The sequence below is a fragment of the Helobdella robusta genome (assembly GCF_000326865.2).
Source record: "Helobdella robusta unplaced genomic scaffold HELROscaffold_20, whole genome shotgun sequence".
Classification (NCBI taxonomy): Eukaryota; Metazoa; Annelida; class Clitellata; order Rhynchobdellida; family Glossiphoniidae; genus Helobdella; species Helobdella robusta.
In genome coordinates, this window is record NW_008704084.1 from 998,225 (window position 1) to 1,019,459 (window position 21,235).

The following is a 21,235-nucleotide window of genomic DNA, read 5'->3' on the forward strand; positions in this document are numbered from 1 at the left end:
ATGTTGCAACGTTGGGAAATATAATTTTAGTGTAGTAAAATTTTATCAGTATTAACTTTTTAAATGATAAAAATATTTTGAAATGCTTTGAAATAATTTAAATTGATGCATGCATAAAAATTCTTCTGCGATATGAACGTATATAATTCTAGTGTTGATGCATATATATTTAGAAACCAACGCTTGTGTTCATTTCATGCTAGTGTTACTAAATACAAGAATGTATGTGTGTATATAGATGATACTGTCATGCAAAAATATCTATTCAGTTTTTCTATTATCTTCAACCTTTTGGTGCTTTCAAATTTTCCATTATACTTGGCTCGTCAAACACAATGGAAAGAAAATTTTTATTTTTTCCATTAGGATGTATTGGTACTTGCTGTTGTGCGTGAAGACCAGCGCGTGTTCGGTTGAGTAGATGCAACAGCAGTGCCAACCAAATAATGAGGAAAGTACTCACCGATGCACTTTGCGCTCATTCGTCGCAAATTTAAAACATGGTGCTTGGTAAACAACAATCCAAATAATTTATTTCTTTTTCATTATTATTTTTAAATTATGTTTTGAAAATTTTTTTTTCTTATTAGTACTTTTATTTCATTGTTTAGTTTTTTTTCAAAATATCATCAACACTATAATACAGTTATTCTTTTTTCATTTCAATAGGTAAAAAGAAGAAAAATTGTGCTATTATTATTTTTATTTGCTATTTTGAAACTAACAACATCATTACATCTTTTATTTCTTTCACTATTGACAAGAGGGATATGCGTCGTCATCAATAGGAACTTATTATTAATATGAAAGTTTCATTAACATGAATGCTTTATAAACATGAACGTTTATAGTAAGTTTATTGCCAATATATTTGTTTATCTATTAAATTTATTTTTGTTTATGTTCAAACTTCATAATTTAATTAAAAAAACTTATTTAATTTGTAAGTTTTAATTCGTTACTAAGTTCTGCTTTCAAGTCATGTCTAAAAATATAACGGCTGAGAATTTTCATTTTCCTTTTTTATTTAGAGACCTCAACAACAAACACACAGTCCATGTGAACATATGTAAAAAAACGCATCACACACATCGCGTGTAAATTCGCGAGTATCTTTGAAATCGAATTCTAACACGGCAATAGCAACGCCATGAAAAAATTATAGTTACATTCATATTAAAATCAAAAAATAAATATGTCAAATATGAATGTAAGTGTTAGTTCTTTGATAAATAGATAAGTTTACAAGTTATAAATTGTATGAAATAGAATGAAAAGTAATGTTTTTAGAAGAAAGACATTTGTGAAACATTGAGGAAATCATAAATATTTATCTGCTAATCTCAACTTTAATAATGTTATAATTTCACTATCTTATAAAAAATTTATTGTGAAGATTATGTTGATAAGAGTCGTTAAAATAATAAATGTTTAACAATTACAACACATAATGAAATTTATGATTCTGTTAATCTGACATTTTGAATTACTCACTTGTAAAATTAACTGTGATTTAATTTTTACAATTCTTTGTTGTAATGCGACCCATGGATGAGCGATGAGCGTAGCGACAAAAAATATGTCAAAGCTGAGAGGTTAATAAAACTTTACAATGAGCCAAGCGATAATTAATTATGATTCAATAATGCACTTTGTGACATCGACAAAGATCTACTAAACTAAGCTTCTTTGTAGATATTACTATTTAAGAAGTCAATTCTTGAACCTATCCAACCATTAAACTTTTACACCTGTTCAGAATTGCAATTAAAAAATATTAGCAAGTTGAAGTAAAATTTACAAACGTCGAATTCAAGCGCTAATTCTACGTAAACAATTTCATTGAAATCAGTTTCTAGGTAACAGTTGAAAAACATTTCAGAAGAAAAATGGAATCTAAATGTAACTACAATGATTCAGGTTCATTGAAATCTGATGCAGAAAAGAAAAAAGGTTATGGGATCAAACTACAACGAGCACAGTAGTGTTAATATGGGTGTGGACGATGATGACCACTTTGAATGGCCCTCATTTGATTATGATTATTTCTACGAGAATCCTCGTCGTTTCAGTGCCATAAGAAAAGCGACGTTAAAAAAGATTAAAAAATATAAATTATATGAAGAAGATGCGATTCTCTACATTAAAGTTCATGTAAAACAGGCTGCCAGGAAATTCAACCATTGGCTGGTTTTTCACGACATACCCATAAAGGATCCATCGTTAATAGAAGTGGAGAGACCCGAAGAGATAACCGCCCGTCAACGAACACGTTCACTGGACAATAATGGGAGAAGTGCAGATGGATCGTGCGGAAGACAGTTCTGCAAGAAACCTTCCTGCATTCGAGCTAGTTGAGCTTCTTGCCGATTGTAACCTATTTCGCCTATAACCTATTTAGAAGACGTTCGTCAAAAATGCAAAAATCTACTGAGGTTTCCACGACTGGGTCAACGTCAAAAGAGGAAAATGGATAGTGCTGAAGTAATGAGACAAGAGACTGAAAACATTGAGAAAGACACCCAAATTGCCAAAAAAATTATTAGATTAGATGATGACGAGAAAATACACAGTTTGATACGTTTTTTATGAAAAATATTAAACTTATTTATATTTTACTTTATTTGTAAATATAAAAACAAAAATAGATGGTAACATGTGCAAACTAAATCACCGTTATTCTCTTAAATTATTTTTTCTATCGAATGTAAAATTCAATGTCATAAAATAAAGTTTCAAAGTTATTTTGTCTTCCTTTCACATAATTTTCATTAAAACGTAAAACTCAACCGGTTTTTCAAATTTTTATAAATCATTAGTATTCAATATTATTTTTTGTTGCTTTTTTGTTTAAAATGAATATCTCTTCATAGTTAAAGTAAAATCGACTTTTAGTTGCCTCACTTTACTCATGTTTACAATTGCACACCTAACAAAAATTGTAACCAATGTTTGTTCATGACATTTATTCTGTATTATTCGATGAGTCCTAGTTAGAGTTCATATTGTCACTAAGAACATTAGGCCAAAAATTCTCATTAATATTATTTGTTCTGGTAAGGAATGTCTTCAAAAAAATTAAAAGATGGAAAATTTTGCCTGAAAGACGTTCGTCAAAATAGCGGAAATTTACACCAAGGTCAACATCTTCAAAAGATTTATCTGATTGGAAAGCATCTTCTTCACAGTCAATACCGCCATCTGTTGAAGTTTTCACGACCATTCCACAGTCAAATAAAAACCGGGTTTACGTCCATAAAAAGAAAAATGGATGGAGTTGAAATCATGACACAGGAAGATGAAAACATCGAGAAAGACTCCCAAAGTGCAAAAAAATGAGATTAAATGATGACAGGAATTAAACCTTGTGATCCATTTTTATACCTAAATTTATGAAAAATGTGTTTCAATGAATTTGACAGCGTTTCATAAGGTTTATCATTTTTTAAACGTGTTGCTTTTCGCCATGTAGATTTATACATTATAATTTGTAAACTTAAAAATAAATAGTAAATTTTAGAACACATTAATTGGAAATATATGCAAAATTTATAATAGAAATTAATTAAATAATTAAGTTGATGACAAATTTTATTAATAGTTTCAGGTTGAAACTTTTCAAAATTATTTGCTCTATCGAATGTAAAATTTAATGTCATGATGGGTGGTAAAAAGTTTATCAAGTTGACAAAATTTTTTCCATTGGCGTGGTTTGAACAGGTTTATGAAATTTTTATTAAATGTGGCTAGAAAAACTTTATAAAGTTGTCGAAGGTCGATCTAGGAAAGCAGCGTAGTTTACTGTTGCTTCGGGAACTTTATATAAAGTGCAGAATTATTTCGGATTAGTAGTTCGGCAAATAAATGGATCTTATAAATAAGTTGATATACAAATCTTGTTTTGGTCTTTCTGAACTTGATGTTTAATATTACTAAAATTGTTTGAGTTAGTTTGATTTGAATTTTTTAATACAGTTTTTAAATCGATAGTCGAAATTTCAAAAGAACAACATGGACAACAATGGTGGCACGATGGCAACAACTGCAATAATGCAGAAAACATACACGACAACAATAATTAAATTATATACGACTTCATTTGCCTCATAAATACAACAACAAAACAGTATTTGTCACAAGGAACATTAGGCCAAAAAGTTCCATTAAAGATATTTTTAATGTCGACAAACACCTCAAAAAACCTTAAAGATTGGAAAAAAACAGTTTGAACTTGTAAAACCTCAGGAAGAGGAAAAACCCAGACAAAAAGAACCGGTTGATAAAAATCCTCAGAAACGAAGACGATAGTTTTCATCAAGTCCACAATCATCACCAAATTCACCACCATCATCTGTTTCAAAATAATTTTCTTAACCTAGGTCAACATCTTCATCGTCAACACCACCGTCTATCGTAGTTTCCATGGACATTCCACAATCAGCTGGAAATTTTGTTGAAAACTGAATATCATCTGGGTCAACGTCTGAAAAAAGAAAAATGGATGGTGCTGAAGTCTTGAAAACAAGAGCATAAAACATCGAGAAAAATAATTGAAATGCAAAGAAAATGAGATTAGTTGATGGCAAGAGATAAACTCTATGATCCGTTTTTGTATGTCAATTTTTTTCTTCAAATATATCAAGGATATTTAACTCGGATTTCATGTTTTAGTTTATTTGGCGGAGTTTTATATGGTTTATAATTTTTTAAAGGTATTGCTTTTCATGTTACAGATTTGTAAATAATGAAAATTATTGTAAATTTGAAAATAAACTATAAATATAAAAAATATTTGGCAATAGGTGCAAAATTAGTCGGGAAATTTAATTAAACAATTCTTTACAATACACTGCAACGTTTACATCCGACTATCTCTTTAAATTAGTTTACTTTATTCTACTTTTGTTTAGAAATTGAACTATTTACAATAAACTCCAATTATATTTAGTCTCATTAGGTTATATTTTCAATTAAATATAAATGAACGTGAACTTATTATACACATTAATCTGTCCTCCTGCTGTTGGCAAATTCCTTCCTGATCAAACTTTTCCAGTTTTTAACGGCGGACGAGGCTTCGAATTTTAGCGGATTTCTGTTCAGGAATCGGTAAATTTTTCTCCTCCCAGACTGCTTAGATCGACTGTTTTCGGCTTTTTTGTCTGATTTTTGTGTAGATTTTGAATTGGAAGTGATTGAGATATTGCCGTCGTTGGTTGTGATTGTTTCGTCTAACACCTGATATTAAAATATTATTTATTTTTTAGTAAACAGTATTTTCAATGTAGTTTTTTTTATTTAATTAATTATTAAAAATGTAAATTTTTAATCATTAACAAAATAATGAAAGCACAACGACTGTTTTATCATCTGTCATCTTGAAATTTGAAGCTGCTGCAGTTGAAATGATGACGGTTGTGTTCGTTGTGGTAGTTGTGGTGGCTTCTTCCTCCTCACAACTCCCAAGAGATATGATTTGGTTAACTGTTTTGATGTCTTCAGCGCTAGTGCATACAATGCTTGGGTTTCGTCCTGTGATTTATTTTTCAGATGTAGGTGATTCGGTTTTAATTTTAATATTAAATATTCAATGAAGTATGATAATATCAATAATTTTCAAATGACCAAAACTATTTTCAGTTTTGCGTAATATATTTCAGCCTATATAAATAACAATTGTAGGCACCCCTGAAACAACCTGTGTTCAGATACCAAACCGTTAAGCCATTCATGAACAGTACCGGAGACACCAAAATTGTGATGTAATCTCATCAGAAAAACATCATGATTGACACAATCAAATGCCGATATTTTGTTAAACTTTTAAAAACCTAAAGACTTCCAAAAACTAATAATCCTTATAAAAATTTTGCAGCTGTTGTTTTAGAAAATAATTCACGCCAAAAAAACTTTGAAGAAAAATTCAGACTAGACAAACACAGATGAAAATGAACTGGAAGAGGAACCTATTTTGTTGAGCCTCTCAGCCGCCACACTTTCCAATGTCCTCCTCATCAGTGGGTAGTGGTCGAGTACGGAGTTGAAGTTCTCAACGGACAGCGAGAAAAGGTTGCAGTAAGTTTCGCACCGCACGCTGGCGCACCTTCGAGAGTTCGTCAGTAAACATATTTCTGCCAAAAAAATTAAAAATTTAGTTTTGTTTTTTTTTTTAAATAAGTAGTTATAAAATTTTTTTTTCACATTTTTTCAACAAAAAAAAATTGACAATTTGTAACAGGATGTTAAGGATGATTGCTGGTTGCTTCTTCCTGCTACATATTCGTTATTTTCTACAATAATATCCGCCAGTTTATTTTATACACGCTGTCATATTAATGATGATGCATGTCTTTTTGCTTATGAATGTGATTTAATACACATCACATCCATTTAATGTTTCTATACATAATGCACTGCATCATATTTCTTTTGTATTCTCATTTTTTCATCATTTAAAGAATGTTCGATTCATTTCATAATCACTTGAAAGTTTTTTTGAACGATGTTTACAAAAATTATTTTGATGAATCTAAAATATAGACCTATGATATGTCATTGTCGTCAAAATGTTGTGGTTTTCCAATTTAAAATTTTTATAATAGACTTGTCAATATATGATGATACATTAATCTGTAGGTAAATTGTGTCGAATATGTACTTGCTTGCTCTAAAGTGTTGTCTTTTTGAGATGTGGAGAGTAACTCAATAAATGTGCTTACATTAACAGATATATATATGATGTATGCTTACATTAACAGAAATATAAGCTTACCTTAACAAATACATGCGCTTACATTAACTGATACTTTCCCAACTGTGACCCCTCTTTCGCATTCAATAATGTTCAAATAGAAAATTTCGACTAGTTGTACGCTGTTGTTTGGTTTAAATGTACCCACGCTTTAGTTTAGAGACGCATTTTAAAAAAAGTAAAACTCCTCCGTGAATGATTTGATAAAAAAGTCGATCATTAAACATGAAAACTGCAATAACTGCAATTGCACAATGTATGCGTATTGAGCAGAGGTGCCGACTTTATGAAACTGTTAGAGGAGGGAGTTAGGATAATTTTAAAAGCTGCTGAGCTCTTAATCGGTTCTTGGAAGGACGACTAAAATAAGTAAATTAACACTTGGAATATTTTCAATTTAATCCCAACATATTCAAAAATGCAAAAACTTTGCGTGAAGTTCAATAGCCTACTGCTGATTGAACATCTGGAGAGATGCTGATTCAAGAGTCATTAAAGCAACGGTTTCCAATAACTTAAACTACTTTAACAATCAGCTAGTTTTTATCGACCAGCGAAAAAACCATTCAATTCTCTAAATGGTAAAACAAACGCGAAAACTAAATGCCAACTACGGATAACTCAATGGAATAAATAAAAATAATCTGTATGCTTTCTTTATAAAAGAGCTTAAACAGCATAAAAAAATTCAGTAAAGAACCTCCAAAGTAGCTGCCGTCAGAGAGACTTGTGGCCACATCTCCATCCTTCGTTACGATGTCCACAATGCCTTCCTGAATGAAGTACATCTTAGTGCCTATTGTGCTCTCTTTTATCACGTAATCGCCCGGCTGATACACCTAGGTTTGCAAAATATTTCAAATATAAACACTGAATCAGTTAAAAAAATAAACATGAAGAAAAAGTGTAACTTTTTAAACTTTTGTTTCCAATGGAAAAGACAAAGACTTCATTATAGCGCAGGGCCTTTGCAATAGAGTTTTAAAAGTTACTAAAATTGGGTTTTCATGAAAGCCAGATTGAATGCAAATGCAGAAGCGGTCGTTAACATTAATGAATATTCTTTCTACCAAAAACTACCTTTTTGAATTAAACAAATTTTACGGAAAATGATAGTGCTGAATAGTCTTAGTCTTCTTATTCAAACAATTTTCATAAAGTGTTCAATGAACACTCAAAAAGTAAAAAAATATAATAAAATTATGGTAAATTTATAATGATTTATTTATTTATAACGATTTTAATTCAAAAAAATATAATTTTAATTTACGTAATTGAATTAATATAAAAAATACTTAAAAAGAATTAACATTAATTAAAGAGAAAATTTTGATTTAATAGTAAATTTGAAAAATAAAAAAAGCGAAAAATATGGTTTGCCAAATAATTTATCTGAAAAAGAAATTAAAATAAAGTATACTTCGTATTCCAGTTTGGTGACGACGTCAGTGACGAAGTTTGGATCGGCGTGGGTGAAGAAGGGCACAGCAGCTACCAGAGATCTGCAATTGTAGTTGATGATGTCCTGTCAGATGGAATGATGATAGTGATGGGATGATGATGGTGATGGGATGGTGATGGAATGATGATGGTGATAGGAAGATGATGGTGATGGGAAGATGATGGTGATGGGATGATTATGGTGATGGGATGATGATGGAATGATGATGGTGATGGGATGATTATGGTGATGGGATGATGGTGGTGGTATGTAGATGGTGGGATGAAAATTGGATGATGATGATGGGATGATGAATGAATAAAGATGATGCAATGGTGACGGAAAGATGATGGTGGGATGATGATGAAACTAGAATGATGGTGATAAGATGAAGGAATTGATTTGTGATGTTGTGGTGATAATGTGATGAAGACGACTTTCTGTTGATGACGATTACGGTAATGGTAAAAGTGATGATGATAAAAATGGCGATGATGATGACGACGACGATGACGATGAAAAATAAATTCGAACATTCTCGAACATTTATATTAATAAAAATATGCATAGATAATAATAACAATAATCATACAAATAATAACAACAAAAAAAATAATAATAAAAGAAATACAACAATAACATCAATAATGGTCCAAATAAAAAAATAAGAAGAATAAAAGCTAAGATGACCACCTCTCTTAAGCATTCATTTACTTCAGATAAGATGCTCTTCTCGTCAAACATCTTGCCTCTGTACCTAATGCATGTATAAAATGGATGTGTGTGAATGTGTGTGTTGTGTGTGTGTGTGTGTGTGTGTGTGTGTGTGTGTGTGTGTGTGTGTGTGTGGATGAATTTATGTGTGAATGTGTAGATGAATGGATGCGTGAATGTATGGATGGATAGATGGATGGATGTCAAAGATTGTTGGATTTATGAATGTTGAAAAATGAATAAAATGGATGGAAAGATGGATTATGGATGAGTGGATGAATGAATTGATCATTGAATGGATGGTAGCTGGATATATAGTAGATGGTAGTTCTGCGGATGAATAGTTGGATGAAGGATCGGTTGGTAACTGATGAATGTATACATGAATGAATGAACGAATAAATTAATGGGAACGTGCATTGACAAATGAATTTTTGAATTGATGAATAAAAGTTGAATGATTAAAAACTGAAATGAAAGAGAGTTAATGGAATAACGGAAAAATGATTCGCTAGAATGATCGATAGATGAGGCAACAACAATGGATCGAAATATTGATAACCATGCATGATTAAATCGAGCTGACTGATGAAATGATTGGGAAATTATTAACTCAGAAAACTGAAAAAAATTAAAAAAATGAAACAAAAAACAGAAAAAAATTAGTAAAATTTAAGGTAGTAGAAAGGGAGAAAAGTTGAAACAATGATCAAATAGGCAAATAAAATTTGCAAGATAACAAGAATAGACAAAAACAAGAAATTGTACTGTAAATACAGAGCAACGAACGCCAAGAAACGTTAATGAACACTTCGCAGATTTGAAAATAAAACATTTCCAGAAAAAAAAATTCGTTCTAGAATTTTATTTCGCAACGTCATAAGGGAAGAATTATTTTCATAATGAATAGGTGTTTCACGGAAACACGCGCAATAATCCGATATCTAACTGATTAGTATTGATCAGCGTTTTATAATAGATAAAGAAAAGACGAAGAAAAAACATTTGCGTATTGATATACATTTCAAACAGGCACGCACACACACGCAGGCAAACGCACGCACGCATGCACACACGTGCTCTTCAAAAGCATGTTGACGGCCCCCCATCAAACTTTGACTTCCCCGCCTAAGTTACCCACACCAACCAACGATGTTATACCATTTGTCGGAAAAATTTAAAGGGCAAATACGAAGAAAACTTTTCATTTGAAATGTAATATAGTCGTGACAGTCGCAAATGTATTCGCTAGGAACGCTAGTGTCACTGCGAATGCACCGAGTTCGAGGAGGAACTGGAACCCTCTGACAACGAGTTCGTTTCAGTACGTTCGTGAAGGTCGATAAGACGTGCGAGATATCGAGACGGGGAGTGGCATTGAAGATTTGAAAGCGTTCGTTGTTGTTAGTGTCGTATAGGTTATTTGGCTCTGCGTTGAAAGTGTTGTCTTATTTGCGATAAAAGTTAGTGAATTGTTATTCGGGAAGCGATAGTTTCTGAAAAATAACATTAGTAAGGTTAAATAATGTTGATTATTGATTAACATTGATTATCGATCTGTAAATTAAAAGATAGTTTAAAAGTCACATCGTGATGACATTTTCCATCGGGGATAAAACAACTTCGGCGACCGGCCATTTATAACAATATGTATGGAGGTAAGGTACATGTTTTATGGTTATATACCTGTTATGTGCGTGTGTGTATGCACATATACGCGTGTTTGTTTCTGTGCCTGTTATGTATGCGTGTACATGTTTGCTTCATTGTTTGTGGATTTTAAATAAAAGATGTAAATTAATGTTTTCGTTGGAGTTGTTGAAACTCAGAAATCTATTTAAGTTGCTACCCAGACATTTTCCAGTGTTATATGTATATATATATATATATATATATATATATATATATATATATATATATATATATATATTTAATGAAAAAAAAATTTTTTCTCCTTTTATGTTACTTAAGTTTTAAATAATTTGAGGATCTGAATAAACAAATGAGCTCACTAAATAAATAAATAAATAAATGGATGAATGAATAAATGAATGAAATAATGAATGAACGAACGAACGAACGAACGAACGAACGAACGAACGAACGAACGAACGAATGAATGAATGGCTAATAACCAAACAAACGAACGAATGATTAAACAAAGAACGAATGGTTAGATGAATGTAAAAATAAGAAACCTGTGTTGGTAATAGTCGGTGATTTTTTGTCTCAAATGTTTCGGGGTCTTCCTGTACATCATATATTCTTCTACCTGTTTGAACTAGTGGAAAAAATGAATGTGTAAGTGGCGTGTGTGTGTGTGCGTGCGTGTGTGTGTCTCTGTGTTTGAATCTGTATGTATATTTCTGCTTGCATGTCAGTGGATGTTAGTTTTAACGATTCGTGAGTGCTTTTGAGAGAAGCATTATGAAAGAATTCCAGTCCTTCATGTCATTAACTATTCTTGCTAGAATGTTTTTGCCAGTAAAGATTTTTCGATGTTCAAATTTTTGCAAACATGCGTGCCGGCACGTGGAGTGTGTACTTGGCACTGTGTCTGCGTATCTGCTTGCGTATCTTATTTCCTTGTTTTGCCCCCCTTTTATCATAAAGTTTTAATCTTGCTACAGTATTTTATTCTTACTTTTTATCGAATACTTATTTCCTATAAATTTATTTGCACGTATATTTTATTTATATTTTATATAAACTTTTATATAAAAAAATTGTTTCTAATGAATTTAGATAATAAAAACCGTCATTGGAGTTTACGGTCCACAATTAACTAACAACACAAGACACCTTCATTTACCGTGTATTGATCTCACCTTCTCTCTGTAGAGTCGTTTGGCAGTGTCGAAAGATTGGATGATGGTCGTGGAGTGCCCCACAAACAGGGCATAACAGGTCGCTCCAGTCAACATGCTCACCTGGTTAAATTTTTAAATTAATTGGTTATTGTATTGTTTTGTTTAAATGTTTCGAATGGAGATAGATTAGAAACAATTTTTTTTAATTTGTCATGTCGGAAATGGTTGTAAAACATAAGAGTTAATTATCGTGAACATATGCCTATGTAGCTTGCCATTTAAGTTGATCATTGGAAAGTTGCTTGATTGTTGTGGACAATTTTTGAACAAATAATTGCATTGGTGGTTGTTACGAACGACTCTGACTTCATCATTAAAAACACAGTTTGGACTCAAATCACAAATGCAAAACATAAGAATAATTAATCCTCATCAAATATAAAGCAAATTCAAACTGACCATGGTCAGCCAGACGTCGGTGGAACTCTGCGGTGGAAACCTGCCGAAGCCAATGCAGAGCATGTGTGAGAGAGCCTTGAAGAGTGACCAGGTGTACTGCTCCAACCAGTGCACGTTCTGAAGATGGTTTAGTGAGGTTCGGGTTGTCAATTATTCTCTAAAAATTTAGTAAAACAGAAAATGTTTCTATATTTATAAAAATGTTTTTAATAAAAATGAAAAATTAATTGAGAAATTTATTCTAATAATAATAAATTGAGCTGTCGTGGGACATAAAAATGGATTATAAAAAAACATAAAAAAAAAACATTTTTAATTTTTAAAAAACATTTTTAAAAAACAAATTTCAAATTAATCAAGTTTTAAGCAATAAAATGAGAATCAGCCAAAACCAAACCAAACATTGCTCAATGAAAGTTACTTCATTAACGAACAAAAGTGATGTTCTCGTCTATCATCTTGATATTAAGCTAAGTATGTCTAACTATCATATATTGAAATTGTATTATTGTTGGAAGGAGGTCATATTTTATATAGTATTGTATGAATTCTACCGAATTGTTGGCATTAATCAATTTGAAGTTTATTTTCAATAAATTAAACAATTTCCAGAAAATTCTAATAAGGAAAACTGAAAACACAAGCTTTAAACTGATAAATGCCAACAATTCTGTAGAATTCATATAACACTGTATAAAACTGTTTATTGTATGTATTATAAAAGGTTTAAGTCCTATATGTGACTACTCAACAGATATGAAGCATGGTCTTCGTTGCAATAAAAAAAAAATGAAAAATTATCTCCATTATTATTTGTCAACAATTTTTTATTTTCTGGACTTTGCCGTTAACATTAATAATCGCTAATGACAACTACAATTTCATCATACAAACGACAAAGAGATTATTCATTTTAGATACAAAAAAAACTCATACTTTCATTGCAGCTATTATTATTATTTCTATAGTTTAATTTGGATTTTCATTTTTGAACTACTCTTTCAGCATTTCTAACAAAACCATCATCTTCACCATCTTTATCAGTTTCGTCATCTTCTTCATCTCAACCATTCATCTTCATCATCTTTAGCATCTTCACCATTTCCTCCAGCTCCATCAGCTTCGCCATCTACAGCACTACAATTTTCAGTAGCATTTTGTTGCATTACACTCCAGCATTTTTGAAGGACCATTCATTCTTAATGATGCCGTTTTGTTGAGTGGGGGGTTTCATTTTTTATTGCAACCTACACCATACTCTACACACGCACACACACGCACACAACTTACATAAACATAGATACACACACATACATACATGAATGTACACACACACACACACACACACATGCATACACAAACACACATGCAGTTAGCTTTCCTTTTAGTTGTAGTGCTTCAAAACGTTTCACCATCAGCCTCACTAACTTTCCTCATCTCATATCATCAATTACATCGTCATCATTCAATCGTCATCATCAACAACCACAACATCGTCTTCATCATTATCATAAACAACAACTTCTTCATCAGCAACAACTATATGGTCATCATCATCATGAAAAACAACAACGCCGTCATCATCACCATCAACAAAACAATACCGACCTCATCATCACCAACAACATTTTCATCCCCATCAACAACTCAACAACAACATTTTCATCATCACCCTCAGCATCAGCATCAGCGGCACACGACGTCCAGCGATATATTTATTACCAAATAAGTGCAAATGCGTTCACCACAGTAAGATCATGCTCTGGGCCAGCAGTACGTGCTGCTTGGTTTATTTTCTCCTAATTTTTTTTCTGTTTAGCGCTTCACCAAATTCTAAATTTGGATTACTCAAATCGTCTTTCTTTTCCTAAATAAAGTAATGGTCAGTCAGTTAATGTGATGGTCAGTCAGTTAATGTAATGGTCAGTCAGTTAATGCGATGGTCAGTCAGTTAATGTAGTGATCAGGCAGTAAAAGTGATGGTCGTCGATTTAACTAACACTGGCCAGTTTGTAGTTGTATCGTTTTACTTCTTTCAACACAGTTTAGTCACACAACTCTCTACTTATCCCTTTCATTCCACAATTAACTAATATTTTTAACGTAATTTCTTGGATTTGTAAATTTTAGCGATAAAGTTAAATTTATACACACGTCAATATATTTAGAAGATTGTGGTTGTCATTTATTTAGATTATATTCTACGGTGCTTTTCAATTTTACTATTCAATCACATGACTAATTTTCTAGTTTTCAAATCCATTGTAATTGCTACAGATTTAAAATGTGGATTTTTTTTAAAGGAATTTTGTCATCCCCATTTTTGGTTCATGATTTTATTTCATAGTGATGTAGAGCTATTATTATTTTTACACTTCGACTTTCGTTGATGGCATGTTACTTTTTAAAAATTGTGCCTCTGTGTGAGTGTCTGTCTGTGTCTGTGTGTGTGGTGTGGGTTTATGTTTCCGTACTTGCATGGATACACATAACGTTATATAATTGAAAGTTACAGGAAATAAATCAAATCATGAAAACTATTAGAAATAAATGAAAATATAAAAAAAACTAAGTAAAACAGGGAAAAAGTAATTTCGAAAAACCAAAAAAAAACGGCAGATGGAAAAATGGTTCGTGAAGAAGAAAAATAAATTCATCAAGTTGATGATGACCCTGCAGGAGTGAGTAATATAGAATGAAACATATCATGTAGAATGTGATGCAGAATTTGATGTAGAATGTTATTTAGAATGTGATGTAGAATGTTATTTAGAATGTGATGTAGAATGTTATGTAGAATGTGATGCAGAATGTGATGTAGATTGTATTGGCGGATCTAGACAACTTTGACGGAAGAGACAAAATTTTTTAAATGTTCAGATTATTACGGGAAGGCTGAAAGTTGTGGTAGGATGGTTGACGACGTTTTTTGTCTTGTCACGTCAAAAATTTGGTCGATGATTTTCTAACTAAAACGGTTCATTTTTCACTTTTAATAAAAACTGCTCACAACGGGTTCTCCCTAGATGATGGTTATTATTATTACTATGTTTGAGGTTTGTTTGATGTTTGATTATATCACATTGATAACCACAATGGTGATGATGAGGAAGACGATAAAAATAGTTGTGATGATGATAACGACACTCTTGATTATGACTATGGTGATTTTGTTTAAAGAAAAAACTGAAAAAATGTAAATATTCATCAACATTATCATTGTAATCGTAATCATCGTCATCATCATCACAACAACAACATCATCTTTTTGATCAACAACATCACCATCATTCTCAACATCATCATCATCCTACCTAACGACACCATCATCTTCATCGTCAACCACCGTCGTCATCCCAACCCCCATTGTCGTCATCATCATAATCACCATCACTCCCCCCCCCAGAAACAGTTCACGCGTGTGAAGTTGCCACCTTCGTGTCAGCTACAATCGATGGATTTGTTTTCCCGCATTCTTCCTAGTTATAATTATTGATAGGTTTTTTTTATGAAATCTTTTATTAACAACAAAAAATAAAAACAAATAAAAATTTTAATTCAATATATAATTTATTTGAATTATTCAGTAACAATTAACTAAATTAAAATGTTTTTGATTCATATTTTTCAGGAAAAACGAATTTTTCAAATTTTTTTTGTGGCAATTTTTTTTCATTTTTTCAATTTATAACTTTTATGGTTTTTATTACCCGCTTATTATTTTTTTTCAATTTTTATTCAGTGTCCATTATAACGAATTTTTAATGTTTACTTGAATTAAATTTTATAAAATTTAATGTTTCTATTTATTTATAAATATTTTGAATTTAATTTGTCATTAAAACGATAATTGCAAATTTATTTTAATTAAACAATTACTTCTACATTATCAATCAATCATAATCTGTTGTTTACAAATGATTGTGACGATGATTAAGAAAGAGGATGCTGTTGATTATAGTGATGAAATCATTTTTAAACTGTGAACAGGTGTTGACGGTCGGGATTTACAAATCAAATCACTTTTATATTCAATCAAACAAAAAAAAACCAAGTATCTGTCAAAATGCTAATGTGACAAAATAAAAGACAATTTAATAGGATTTTTTCCACTTGGAAAGCGCACCCAAGTTGTTGTTACATAATGATGCCTCCAGACATCTAGTCATTTCTATACATTAAAAGTTGGAAAATCCTATTCTTATTATCCTCATCTTTGTCGTCATCATGATTAAAAACATTATTATCATCGTTATCAACAATAACAGTATTAACATCATCATTTTCTTCTTCCATTAAGTTTTGAAATCATTTTATTATCACAATAAAAAACAAAATTTTCATCATCACCAACCATCATTGTTATCATGATCATCAGCACCGTCGTCGTCAACTTCATCTCCATTAGGAACATCAATGATTGACATCACTGTCAAATTTTCAACTTTTTATATAGAAAAAATCCGCATAGCGCTACGGCTGTTTACAGGCGGTCCAAAAAATAAAATCACGGTCATCATGTTATAAATACGTAACATCGTCATCCACATCATCATGACGTCATCCTCAACTGTAACCATCATTATACAATACAATATAATACAAAGATTATTTGATACAACACGATAATGAGGTTTTTTTTATGGTGATGACGATTATAACAATGCTACTATTGATACCATCAGTGACATTTGACGTCATGGATCATCGTCACCACTGAATTCATCATCATCATCGTGGTGGCTGATAGCAACAGCAGCAGCAGCAAGATAGGTAGAAACATTATTCATTCTGTTATCACTGATGTCCATCAAGAGATGTGCTCGTTCATCATTGCATATTCATCATCATCAAAATTTCATCTCTCCATCTTTTATTTCAAATTGGTTCATCATTTATTCATTTTGTTATTCTTTATTCCTTTGTCATTTATTTTCAATTCAATTGTTCGTTTTTCATTTAAGTTCGATTTCAGAACAGAACTGGGATGATATGCACCAACCATTCACTCCACCTGTACGAATGTTCAGACTCGAAACTGGCATCAATCATTCCTTACACGAGTATTTGTATCAACGTGTATATGTTCATATACATTACTTATGTGTTTGTATGTGTCTGTGTGTGTATGTGTGTGTGAACAATTATAAATTTATTATGTTATTTGCGGCATAGTAGAGACCAAATAATAATATTAGTTTAGAAATTTGTAATGTTTAGGTTATTTCAATTCTAAACAAGTTGCTCCAGTTTCTGCGTTAATGGACCTGTAATTTTATAATGGACAAATATAAATTTTCGAATCATATACGTCAGTCTGTGAAAAAGTTCTTGAAGCACAAACAACTAAAGTCCGCGTTTCCGTGTGGCAAAAATTATCGTAAAGAAAATATGTTATGAAGTTTTTAAAGTTTGAAAAAATTTTTATTACAAACTTATACATAAAATAATAAATTGCATACAACGGACATCCGATATAACCGTGAAACAACTTCGGGGTTGTAATCAGTAGAATTAAACTTTAAGAGGTATTCAGCGTAAAATTTAGTATATACAATTACTGAATTGTAAGTGTATTATACAAATCTCATTTTATAAAGCTCGTTGGTGATAGTTAATAATTACATTAAATTTTAATATTCACAGAAACTAGGAATTCTGTTTTTACATATAAGTCGGAATTTCCAAATGATTTAAATTTTCTGAATCTAATGTTAGGGCTCTGGTATAAACACAAGAATCAGTAATTGGACTTAGATTGGAATGTTTATATGCTAACATTTGGCAAAGTACCTACTAAACTGTCAGAATAATCTTGGTTAATGCCCAGTTTAATATGCTGCTCCAGCAAAAGTGAAGTATTGGTTGAAAGAGGATATCTTTCGGTTGATTGATTTATACAGAGATAGGCCTTGTCTCAGAGACAATGATGATATAGATCATCGTGATAGAAATTGTATGGATGAGTGCTGGAATAAAATAGCTGACTTACAACAAGCTCACAGATCTGAAATCGGAAAAAATGAATTCATTTTCAATACAGTTTCATAGAAAATACAAACGTAAAATGAAAATTGAACATGAATTTGGTTCAGATAAAGACTTCAAACCTAAGTGGTTTGTCCGTGAGAGGCGGTCTTTCCTTAGTAGAAGAGTTAGAAACAAACCAATTATTTGTCATAATGGATCAGGAGAAGTAGAAAATGGAGCGTCGGGGGAAGATGGTTCCAACGACATTAACCAATTTGGTCATATGGTCGACGAAAATTTCACAAATAAGGATGACCCGGTTGGTCAAACTTGCTATTTTTTTCAAAGCGCATGTGATAATTAGCTTGGCAAAAAAATTTTCTGAAATATACACAATGTGTATGTATTATATGTATAATGATTTTAATTTAGTAAGAGAGGTTTCGAATTATCAAATTATATATAATTAGATGGCTAAATATGTTCATTTGCCAGAACCAAGTGGATTTATTATTACAACATTGAAATTGCAAAAAACTTGTAAAAATTATAGGTCACAAACCTTTGATTAACTATTTCAGTAACTACAAGTAATCAGTTGTTTATATTACATAGTTTCAAGTTCGCTTCAATGAAAGAACACGTACACTTTCGAAATGGTAATTGATAAAAATGAATTATGTTAATGTTGACCTAATGTTACACTTTAATTCAAGTGTATTTCAAACACGTACCAATTAGTTCGTGACCTCTCTTGGCAGAATGCATATGCGTGTATGTGTGTATATGAGTGTGAGTGTGCTAAGTGTTGAATATATGTGTGTGTGTAATTTTAATGATTTTGGGAGTGTTTGTATGTGCTGTATTATGTGTGTTTGTATGCGTTTAAGTACACGGGTGTTTGTATTTGTTTATCTTGTAGGTGAGTTTTATATGTGTGTTTGCAGTGGCGGATCTAGACAACAGTGAAGGGGGGCCAAAATTTTGAAAATGTTTAAAAGTTTTCAAAATTTGACGGAGGCCAAAATTAAACTGGCGACCTTTTTTGACATAAAATGGTGCTTTGTCTGTGGAAAAACTCAGTTTTACAGACTTTTAATCCAAATACTGCCTTCAACGGGAGATCCATAGCCCCCCGGCCCCCTAGATCTCCCACTGTAAGTATTTATATATATATATATATATATATATATATATATATATATATATATATATATATATATATATATATATATATAATATTTTTGGTGAGAAAAATCTAAAAAACGAACAATATTGTGTGTATATATATATATACGTATGTAATTTACGTTTGCACGCAAGAAATGGGACGGAATTGCTACATGAATTGTGATGTGCGTAACAGCAGTTGCATTGCATTGAGTGTTTTGTATATTAAAACGAACGCAATGAGAGGAGGCAATTAGAATCATTTATTGACATCATAAATGCCTCCACACGCTCAGTGCAAGTAATTTCTACCGCTTATATAATAGAATTAGTAACGGTAGTTGTAAGTGTTGTAGTAGCAGCAGCAGTATTATTAGCAGCCATAGCAGCCGCAACAACTGTAGTAGCAGCAGTACTAGAAGCAGCCTCAGTAGTAACCGCAAAACGTAGTGGCAACCGTTGTAGCAATAGTAGTAACTTTAGAAGTAGCGATAGCAGTGAAAATAGTGGCTACTTTGATGATGTTAATAGTAGTTTAACGATGGTGTTAATATTTGCGGTAGTGAGTTTTCTACCAAGTTCAGTCAGCAATGGCAGTTTTAGTAGAAGTTGCAGTCGAGAATCGCGGTGTTGGATGGTGGTAGCAAGCCACAGGACATAGGAATTTCAACATTATTGATAGTAGATGTTTTAGGAGTAACTTTTATACATACACACTCACTCGAAAACAATATGATAAAGATTGTCTTTTAATTCAATTCATAAGATTTTTTGTGGAAATGATCCTTCCTTCTGCAAGCCACAATGGTGAAATGCTGATGGAAGTTATGATGGCAGCGATTTCACCATGCTGATTACATTACTATGAATATAATAATGATAGCAGTGATGGTGTTGATGGTCGTGACGTCATCATATATTGTGATCGGTTGACGTTGACGAAGACGACGATGGTGTAATAAAATTAACAACGACGAGAAAAGATCTCCGTTCATCATTATGATGTCACAGTTGATAACAAAGAATGACCATGATGTTTAAAAGGATGACGATGATAACGGTGATGATGACGATGCTTATGACGTTGATGATGATTTTGTAGGTACACGATGATGATGAGAGTGAGAAATCTGAACAAAAAAGAGATGATGCAAAGCATCTCTGGTACTTGAAACAATGTTTACTGTCCAGCACAGAGTTGCGATATTTGTGTCAGAAACAAAACAAAGAAAAAAAATTGAAACATTGTTGTCTCAAAATTTTGAGCAAAATCAATGTTCGTTGCGTTTAAGAGAAAAATATAATTTTTTTGTTGTTTTTGTTATTTTTAATCTATTTGCATTAATATCGTACAAGCTCTCAACATGTGTCTCATCATTACTGCAATATTGTTAGTATCATCCAGATTATTGTTTCTATTAAACGTAGTTCCGAGAGGATTGGTTTGTTATTTTTAATTTTATTATTATTATTATTGTTTACGTTGTTATCATTATTATTGTTGTTGTTATGTTATTATTATTGTTGTTATTAAAGATGCACGTCTCAATTTGTTGAACACAAAGAAGGTTGTCAATCAAACATTTCAATGCAGGCAATGTTTGTTTGTTTGTTCGTTCGTTCTTTCGTTCGTGTGTTGATCGTTCGTTCGTATGTTTGTTTTTATTGCGGGATTTAACTTTTGTGTGTTTGTGTTTGTATGCTTTTTGTTTGTGTTTGTGTTTTCAATATCTATTTTTTTGTATGTTTGTTTGCGACAATTAATACGTTTTTGTATGTTTTCAGGTTTGTGTGCTTTCTTGTCTATATCTATATTAGTGATTTTGTGAGTTTTTTGTGTGTTTCTCTGTTTAATTGAGCGTGTTTTGTGTGTTTGTGTTTTTGTGTGTGTTGGTTTCTGACTTCTGGGGAGGAACTATA

The 21,235-nt window shown here is 31.7% G+C and overlaps 2 protein-coding genes across 2 annotated transcripts in view; one reads left to right on the forward strand and one right to left on the reverse strand.

Moving 5' to 3' along the window:
• The first annotated feature begins 1,155 nt into the window (after positions 1-1,155).
• On the forward strand, positions 1,156-2,387 carry HELRODRAFT_191332 (hypothetical protein). Its single transcript, XM_009017954.1, has one exon. It carries the CDS (start codon positions 1,936-1,938, stop codon positions 2,356-2,358), a length of 423 nt encoding a protein of 140 aa, XP_009016202.1. The 5' UTR covers positions 1,156-1,935; the 3' UTR covers positions 2,359-2,387.
• Positions 2,388-5,928: 3,541 nt separating this feature from the next.
• Positions 5,929-21,235, reverse strand: part of HELRODRAFT_77257 (hypothetical protein) — a gene marked incomplete at both ends in the record, with an annotated part of 39,509 nt that continues 24,202 nt past the window's right edge. The window contains 7 exons of the mRNA XM_009017955.1: positions 5,929-6,131; positions 7,452-7,590; positions 8,172-8,276; positions 8,886-8,949; positions 11,105-11,187; positions 11,735-11,836; positions 12,176-12,292. Coding sequence (XP_009016203.1) covers positions 5,929-6,131; positions 7,452-7,590; positions 8,172-8,276; positions 8,886-8,949; positions 11,105-11,187; positions 11,735-11,836; positions 12,176-12,292 — 813 coding nt within the window. The remainder of the gene's footprint in view (positions 6,132-7,451; positions 7,591-8,171; positions 8,277-8,885; positions 8,950-11,104; positions 11,188-11,734; positions 11,837-12,175; positions 12,293-21,235) is intronic.